Consider the following 9,146-nt stretch of genomic DNA (forward strand, 5'->3'; position numbering starts at 1 on the left):
TATTACACACGACAACACAGCACGGAAACTTTTATTAGTAAAATAGCTTCGACAGGCTACTGACTCGCAATGTTATTTCTCTGCAGTGGGGGTAAAATCGCTGTTTTTGAAGTAACTAAGCCTCATTGCCTGTAGAGAGAGACGCGCAGACGCAGGTTCATACATGCAACTTTCATACAGATGTGCTCAATCTTGCTGTCTTCAGTTAACTATTTAATTGTTAGAGGTTCACATATTCTCTCTCTTCTCTTGTAGTTCCTAACGGGCCATCGGCAGCTCTCGCTGCTCCACCACCGCCGCCTCCACCTCCACCTCCTCCTCCTCCTCCACCTCCTGGACACTCTATTGAGATCTCTGCTCCTTTACCCCCACCTCCTCCGCCTTGTGCTCCTCCTCTCCCAGGAAGCGGCATGCCAACTGTCATATTCAACTCTGGCTTGACAGGTATGTATGTGTATGTGATTATTTCAGTGTGATTTTTTTTTAATTGTCTGTTTTAAATCATATTATTTTTCCTTGAAATAATTTTCCAAGCTCTTGTGGATTTTGGATTTTTAGAAGCATTTTCTGCTTTCTCTTTCTAGACATTTGTGCTTTATAACTCTCTAAACATTTGTTTATATCTACTCTCTTTTTTCCTGCTCTCAAAGATGGACCAATCAAGCTCTTCTGTAGGTTTCCTGATATTTGTCATGGCCACCATTTAACTGTCCTGATCTAGTCATATTATGTGTTGTGTGTCTTTGCTTAACACGTTATCATGTGTTCTTGTGATTGCATTCTTTTTAATCTCATTGAGTAGTTGTTTTGGTAGTCACAGAACACTTTTTTTTTCTTGACAGCCGTGAAAATTAAAAAGCCAATCAAAACCAAGTTCCGCATGCCAGTGTTCAATTGGGTGGCTCTGAAACCAAATCAGATCAATGGCACTGTCTTCAATGAGATCGATGACGAGAGGATCTTAGAGGTATTTGTCTGCAGCACATCACATGGTGTGAAATGTGTGATCTCTATCAACTCTGCATGTATTACACCGCCAAGCTGGTCTACTTGATTATCATGTTCCTGTTTTGAGTTGCTGCTACATATTAGGAAGATGCCAGATGGTGTTTATTGCTCAGTTCAGTTTCAGCTCATTTTTTAAAATACATTCTGTAACTGCTGCTACTAAAATTGCAAGAAACGACACATACAGGAAGTCAAACATCAGGGCCCTTGGCGGTTCATTGTACTTCAATAATCTGACACAGTTCCAGAGGGGAAAAAATGTAGACTGATGTTGGCTGAAGACCAGAACGAGCCATGTTTCTGGATGGGAAGGGGTTAAGAAAAGTCATTTTGGAGGCAGAGCAAGAACATTTTGATAAAACAATATGAAGAAAATGTATTTGAAATAACCAATGACCAGGAAGTGTTGTCTGTATTCCTTGTTAACTTTTATGAGGTTTTCATTTGTGGTGACTGTTAATGTTTTCGAACACCAAGTTCTAGGAGTGCTGTGGATTACAACTTTAATAGAATGCTTTTGTTTGCAGGATTTAAATGTGGATGAGTTTGAAGAAATGTTCAAGACCAAAGCCCAGGGCCCTGCCGTCGACATGACGATGCAAAAGCAGAAGGCTCCTCAGAAGGGTCCCAATAAAGTATCACTACTGGAGGCCAACAGGGCCAAAAACCTTGCCATCACGCTCCGCAAGGCAGGGAAGAGCCCAGAAGAGATCTGCAAAGCAATCCAGACGTAAGTTCCCCCTTTGCCTTTAATATCAAGATAAAGATTAACCATATTTTCTGAGATGACGTTTACAAAACTGGGATTGCTCTTGTTCATCTGCTTGTTATAACATCAGTCAGTTCTTGTTCTGCTGTTTTTTGTTTTTGTTTTGTTTGTTTTGTTTTTTGTTTTGGTTTGTTGTGATTTGTTACGGGTTTTGTTTTGTTGTTTGGTTTGGTTTGATTTGGTTTGGTTTTTGGTTTTGTTGATTTTGTGTTGTTTTGGTTTTTGTTAATGTTGATTTTTGAGTTTTTTTTTTTTTTTATGGCACTCTGATCATTTTCTCTCACCTCCCTCAGGTTTGACCTACGTACAGTGCCTGTGGATTTCGTGGAGTGTTTGATGCGGTTCATGCCAACTGAAAGTGAGGTGAAGATGCTCCGCCAGTATGAGCGGGAGCGACGGCCAATGGACGGGCTCACTGATGAGGACCGGTTCATGATGCTCTTCAGTAAGATTGAAAGGCTGCCACAGCGGATGACCATCATGGCCGTCATGGGCAACTTTAACGATAGCCTGCAGATGCTCACACCGGTAAGGTGGAATGAGAACAAGAGGAATAATATCAACATTATTAATATTAATATCAACAAAGATCAATCTAAAATGCATTTATACATTTGTCTGTTTACTGTTGCTGTTTTTCCTACAGCAACTGCATGCTATCATAGCAGCATCTGTATCCATAAAATCATCACAGAAATTAAAGAAAATCCTTGAGGTAAGCCAAAATAACTTTAATATCACACAGTTTCTTGCCATTTTAGAGCCTTACTTGTAATTATGTGATATCTCTCTTCAGATCATCTTGGCCCTTGGGAACTACATGAACAGTAGTAAGAGAGGAGCCGTTTATGGCTTCAAACTTCAGAGCTTGGATTTGGTAACTTATTACATTTCATAACTCTTTGCAAAGCTAAAAACCATGCACTTTTTGACATTATTAAATTTATTCTGGCATTATTAACATTATTAAGTTTTATTATAATACTATAATATGTCCTGCCTTTAGCTGTTGGAGACCAAGTCCACAGACAGGAAGCAGACACTTTTGCACTACATAGCCAGTGTGGTGAAGGAGAAATATCCTGTTGTATGCGTTTTTTACAATGAGCTGCACTACATTGAGAAAGCTGCTGCAGGTAAGTCTCCATCAACCCTGAAAATATATTTAAAATGTACTAATTAGAAATTGTTAATTATATTTCTAAATTAGTGCCTAACTATTTTTTTTTTAGTTGAAGCTAAAATATAAATATTAGATAAAAAAAAAAAACTTAAATGAAAATTGGAAATGCTGCCTTGGTAACTAATGGAAATAAAATAAGTTTGAGATAAAGTACTGAAATAACTAAAACTGAAATCAAAACAAATTAAAACTAAATAGAAATATAAAAAAACAAATAAAAGTGACAAGCACATAAAAAAAATCACTGATACTTAAATTCAAAAGAATACAGTATAATTCAAAGTTAATAAATTCTATAATAATACATAAATAATACTAAAATAGCACTTTCTAAATAAATTTTAAAATGTTCTTACATCTTAGGTCTCACATTAACAGAAAGAAATACAAAAAATGTTGTCCTCTAATATTAATTTTTTGCTCTAATATGCTAATATGTTATCTGGTTCTACAGTAAGTTTGTTTTTGACTGTGGATCTCATTATTCCCATGTTGCAGTCTCACTGGAGAATGTTCTCCTGGATGTGAAGGAGCTACAGAGAGGTATGGATCTGACCAGAAGAGAGTACAGCATGCATGGCCACAACTCCCTGCTCAAAGACTTCATCCATCACAACGAGGCCAGACTGAAGAAGCTCCTGGATGATGCTAGGATTGCACAGGTAGAAAAAAGAAGGCTATAGGGTATTGCGGTTTAAAAATCTGAGCTGGTAGTGGTAAGGCTGTAGGTTTGAATCTCACAAGGGATAATCCATGTTAATGTGGCTTGCATGTAATTACAGGATGCCTTTGACGATGTTGTCAAATTCTTCGGGGAAAGCCCCAAGACCATGCCACCCTCTGTGTTCTTCCCGGTGTTTGTTCGCTTCATCAAGTCCTATAGGGTGAGTCTATCAGTGCATCAATTTCCTCTTTGTTCACACAAGGCCCAGGTCTAATTTGTCGTTGTTTTCAGCAAGCGGATGAAGAGAACGAGCAGAAGAAGAGGCAAGAGCAGCTGATGATGGAGAAACTTCTGGAACAGGAGGCCATGATGGAGGAGCACGAGAATCAACAGGTATGATGAGATGAGAGCTGTAGTAGAGCACACTAGGGCTGGATTGAAAATATCAGTTTCTCGATTTTTATCAGTTCTCATTTTGATGAACCAACAATGATTCTTAAATCCCAAAAAATGAACTTTTACTCTATGCTGTTTTCAGTTGGTGTGTAAACAAGACTTTACCACACATTATTTTATAGCATACCTTCCATCCAACAAACTATTGATTGAAATGGTGTCAGATTTCAAATTCTGTCAATTTTATTATGAAATTTGAACAATAAATACCATTTTGGCACTCTTTAATGTGATGTGATAGATCGCTGTAGCTGCCTTAGTTCAAGCAAAGTGCCATGCACATAAACTGATCCTCTCTTCCTTTTTACTACTAGTTACAGCACAGAATAAACATAAATGAACATGAGAAGTTTGAAAAATACAGTACAACATATTAAAATGTATCATGTATATTGTAATCATACCACCAAGTTTCAACTTGAAAGTCGTCAATAAAACAGCTTATAAATGTAACGTTAATTTACTTCAGGAAAGCCAATCAATGATCATAGCTTGATAGTTAACTACAAAAATTAACTTTAGAGAGAGCATTTTGCTAAATATATGTATTATATTATATAATCGTTACATTTTTACTTACCTTGTTCTTAAATATTTAATGTACACTACCATTCCAAAGTTTGGGATCAGTAAGATTTGTAATATTTTTTACCAAAGTTTCTTGTGCTCATCAAGGCTGTATTTATTTGATCAAAAATACAGAAAAAAAAACTGTTATTTTGTGAAATATTATTGCAATTTAAAATAACAGTTTCTATTTTAATATACTTTAAAATATAATTTATTCCTATGATGCAAAGCTGAATTTTCAGCATCATTACTCCAGTCTTCAGTGTCACATGATCCTTCAGAAATCATTCTAATATGCTGATTTATTATCAGTGCTGGAACAGTTGTACAGCTTCATGTTTTTTGGAACCTGTGATACTTTTTTCAGGATACTTTTATGAATATAAAATAAAAAAAACAGCATTTATTCAAAACGGAAATCTTGTGTTACAATATACACTACTGTTCAAAAGTTTGGAGTGAGTCAATTTTTTTTCTTTCTTTTTTTGAAAGTAATGAATACTTTTATTCAGCAAGGATGTGTTAAATGGATAAAAAGTGATATTAAAGACTCGTATTGTTAGAAAATATTTTTATTTTAAATAAATGCTGTTCTTTTTTACTTTTTATTCATACAAGAATCCAGAAAAAAGTATCAGTTTCCCCCAAAAAAAGAAAGAAAACATGAAGCAGCACAACTATTTCCAGCACTGATAATAAATCAGCACATTAGAATGATTTCTGAAGGATCATGTGACACTGAAGACTGGAGTAATGATGCTGAAAATTCAGCTTTGCATCACAGAAATTAATTATATTTTAAAGTATATTAAAACAGAAAACCAATATTAGAAATTGAAATAATATCTCACAATTTTACAGTTTATTTCTGTATTTTTGATCAAATACAGCCTTGATGAGCACAAGAGACTCCATTAAAAAAAACATAAAAAAATCTTACTGATCCCAAACTTTTGAATGGCAGTGTATGTTTGAATAAATCAGTATGTTTTGAACAGCCACCATTTAAATATTTATATTTGTAATTATTTAAAAAAATATTTATAAAAAAACAAATTGTAGTAGAAATATAATTAATGTTATTTAAAAAAAAAAACGATTGAAATGCAATTGAAATGTTTGTATACAAATCATTTAATTTTAACCTTTAATATTATAGTAATGTACCAATTGACAGAATTCCCTGTATAGTTTACAGCATTAATTTTTAGTTAATAGAGTATTTTGACATGTACTGTAGCTGAATCAATATCGAATCGAACCGAGATCAGAATTTAATCAAATCGCAAGCTTGTGAATTGAAATCAAATCGAATCATGCGATTTGTGTCAATACCCTGCTCTAGAGTGCACTACAATGTACATTAAAGAAATATTAAGTGTGAAGATTACGTCAGAACTGTGTGCACTAACTGTATGTTCTATCATTTATTAATTTGCACAAACTCTAGTCACCATCTCACAAGGGCAAGCGGCAGCAGCAGGGGCTGATTGCGGAGTTAAGGAAGAGACAAGGCAAAGATAGCCGCCACGTCTACGAAGGCAAAGATGGAGCCATTGAGGACATCATTACGGGTAAGAACGCTGTCGGATGCAAGCCCGAACAGATTCATTTGATTGTACGTACATCAGATGAATCTGTTTTCCTAAGTGTATATTGGTCTTGTTCTTTTGATAGTAACAGTAGACGTACAGTAGTAGTAGACGCCATAGCCGTACTGGAGTTTAGAGGCTTGAAGTTTCTGTCTGATTCTGTGCTTTTTCTAGAGCTTCTAGCTTTTGGTGTTTCTGTGTTGTGATTGGCTATTATTTTGCTGCAGTGCTGAAGACCGTCCCCTTTACCGCACGATCAGCCAAACGTGGCTCGCGGTTCTTCTGTGACCCCGCCCTCTCCGAGGACTTCCATTACTAAACTAAATTCTGTCCCCTCAGAAAGGTGCCTTTAAGTCCGTATCTTCTTCACTCATCTCCCAGTCATTCCCTCCATCCTTCTCTCTATATGTTTCTTCATTTGTTTACCATTCACCTGGGTAAGGGCATTAAATACAGGATGGGAATGTAAATTCTATGCATAAAAATGCATGCCTGCCATAAATTTCTCTGTTTTGCATTTTGTTTCCTGCACTATTCAAATCTTGTCAGATTTAAAAATCTGTTGAAGTGTTCCCTCCCATTGAGTAAAATTTCTCTTGGTAACCACCTTACAACATATCATGACTTATCAGAAGGATCTGAATTGTAGGGATGCACTGATATTACAATTCTGTCTGATATGATAAGCTGATAATATTTTGTTGTTGTTGAAAACAGATAAATATACTATTGTTTTATCTGAATAACTTAAAGCATCAAAAACAAAAATCGGCCATTTTAAATGCTCTAATTAAATGTAGGCATCGCAGCATTATAATGTACAATATGAAGAATGAATACTGCCTTTTTTCATTTGCTTAAGATTACATCTAACCGTGTTTATTAAAATATTGCTGTTTTGTAGAGATTAACTTCACTGTCCTGTCAATCTAAAAACAGGGAAAATAAATAGTTCAATATTCAGTATCAACCAATACTAAAATATATTAAAATGTCATGTGTAAAATATTAAAATATTCAATTTGAGATAGATAGATAGATAGATAGATAGATAGATAGTTAGATAGTATCAACCATTATATCCAATATCAACCTATACCTTTAAGTGGTGGAGACCGATAAATGGGCAATATTAAAATATTCAGTTGTGTTAAAAATTATTAGTGTTGTAAAGATTAACTTTTCCATAACCATAATGAAAAAGTAGGGGAAATGAGTATGCCCAATTATATATTCAGTATCAGCCGTTATATCAAACCTATACTGATAAATGGTATAGACCGATAAATGGCCAATATTAAACTATTGCGTTCCATTTTGCAATTGGTTTCTGAAACACCCAAAGACAAATATGGTAACGGAATATTGTGCATCCCTACTAAATTGATCTAAAACTAACCAAACATCCACACACCAGCCTGTTTTGTACCCATCTTTGGCCCCGTCTCATCCATATCTGCAGGCCCAGACTGTAGTTGTGTTCACTTTGTAATGGTTTATTTGTTTGTCTTCAGACCTGCGCAGTCAACCCTTCCGGCGGGCCGATGCCCTGAGGAGGAGTGGGAGAAGGAACTTGGAGGTACAGCACCTTCAGCTACGCAACATGGAGATCAGCACCTGCTAACCAAGCTTGATCAACTTTTAAGGACAGAAGGTGGGCCAGTGACACTACTGAAAAAAAAGAACAGAAAATAGCACACTTAGAACAACGGAAGGATGGATAAATGTGACCTTGAACACTTCTGTTTACCTGGGATCTGGCATCTCGATTTAATGGACTGTTTTAAAGAAAGGAAGATGAAGAAAACATGAAGTGTAGAGTGTTGTAGGGTGACCATATTTTAGTTTTCAAAAAAGAGGACAGTGACTCTAAATATGTAAGCTCTAAATATGTCATTTCCATTCCTAAAATACATATTTTACAGTCACTGTTATGCATATTGATTTTAAACACAGCTAAAAGGCTTCCTACCAGTGGTCATCCTTCACAAAACGTAACTTCTACCATCATTTTAGCATAGGTAGAATGCAAAATGTTTTGAAACAATTGAACAATACAAGCATTTCAGTCAAATGTAATTTATGCAATATTTCAAATCTTTAACCCACGGGAGAAAATCAACCCACCGCAACTGTTTAAAATCAGCCCAGTTCCGTGCAAACAATGTGGATTTGGCAACCCTGCATCCAACACGAGCTACATCCAAAATGATTTAAATACTCCACATATTGATAGCGGCTCAATGCGTGAAAATTATATTCGATATTAGAATGTTTGCGGAAGCAGGCTGTAATAGTCAGAAATTGGGAGCAGGATTAAGAAAACAGTCCCGTGCAGGGCTTTAATACAAAAATGCACACAATGAATGGTGACTGTAGAAAGCAAAAGCCGAATCCCGGACATTTCGGGTGATTTACAAAACATTTTTTTAGGTCCAAAAAGAGGACATGTCTGGGGAAAAGAGGAGGTATGGTCACCCTAGTGTTGGATGCAATGTGGATTCTACAAATGGACATTAGGAAGAAGATTGTGGTTTTTATGTTTAACTATTTAGTTTTGTGACATTGTGTATTATGTACAAGACAGAGCAGAAATGCCAAAGTCCTTGGATTGGCCCACCACTTTTCATTTTCATTGTCATTTTAACTCCAAACTGAGCAGCTTTTTCTGAGGGGAAGATTTACAAGATGCACTTTTCATTTTAATTTTTTTTTTGTACTTTGATCATCTTAAAACTGAACTTTTGATTAAAAAACAAGATGAAGTGCGAGAGGGAGATTCGATCTTAAGCTGGACTTGATACTGTAATGCTATTGAGGATTACTCTTCTTTGCGGACTGAAAAATAACATGAAATGTTGAGAAAATGTTTACTACCAAGCATTCACAACCAGTGTGACATTG

At 35.7% G+C, this 9,146-nt stretch overlaps 1 protein-coding gene across 3 annotated transcripts in view; it reads left to right on the forward strand.

Annotated features, from left to right (window-relative positions):
• Nucleotides 1–8,614, forward strand: part of LOC107688848 (formin-like protein 2) — a 32,183-nt gene extending 23,569 nt beyond the window's left edge. For 2 of the 3 annotated variants that reach the window (XM_016486656.1, XM_016486658.1), the window contains exons 15-27: nucleotides 256–444; nucleotides 651–671; nucleotides 843–967; nucleotides 1,536–1,738; nucleotides 2,071–2,305; nucleotides 2,424–2,492; nucleotides 2,574–2,654; nucleotides 2,784–2,913; nucleotides 3,459–3,622; nucleotides 3,743–3,844; nucleotides 3,916–4,017; nucleotides 6,101–6,224; nucleotides 7,757–8,614. In XM_016486656.1, the coding sequence (XP_016342142.1) occupies nucleotides 256–444; nucleotides 651–671; nucleotides 843–967; nucleotides 1,536–1,738; nucleotides 2,071–2,305; nucleotides 2,424–2,492; nucleotides 2,574–2,654; nucleotides 2,784–2,913; nucleotides 3,459–3,622; nucleotides 3,743–3,844; nucleotides 3,916–4,017; nucleotides 6,101–6,224; nucleotides 7,757–7,866 (1,655 nt within the window). In that variant the 3' untranslated portion in view covers nucleotides 7,867–8,614. Of the gene's footprint in view, nucleotides 1–255; nucleotides 445–650; nucleotides 672–842; nucleotides 968–1,535; nucleotides 1,739–2,070; nucleotides 2,306–2,423; nucleotides 2,493–2,573; nucleotides 2,655–2,783; nucleotides 2,914–3,458; nucleotides 3,623–3,742; nucleotides 3,845–3,915; nucleotides 4,018–6,100; nucleotides 6,225–6,469; nucleotides 6,586–7,756 lie in introns of all 3 variants that reach the window. The other variant, XM_016486657.1, reaches the window with a different exon arrangement.
• Nucleotides 8,615–9,146: the final 532 nt, after the last annotated feature.

The sequence above is a fragment of the Sinocyclocheilus anshuiensis genome, unplaced genomic scaffold, assembly GCF_001515605.1.
Source record: "Sinocyclocheilus anshuiensis isolate Anshui unplaced genomic scaffold, SAMN03320099.WGS_v1.1 scaffold101, whole genome shotgun sequence".
NCBI classification, from domain to species: domain Eukaryota; kingdom Metazoa; phylum Chordata; class Actinopteri; order Cypriniformes; family Cyprinidae; genus Sinocyclocheilus; species Sinocyclocheilus anshuiensis.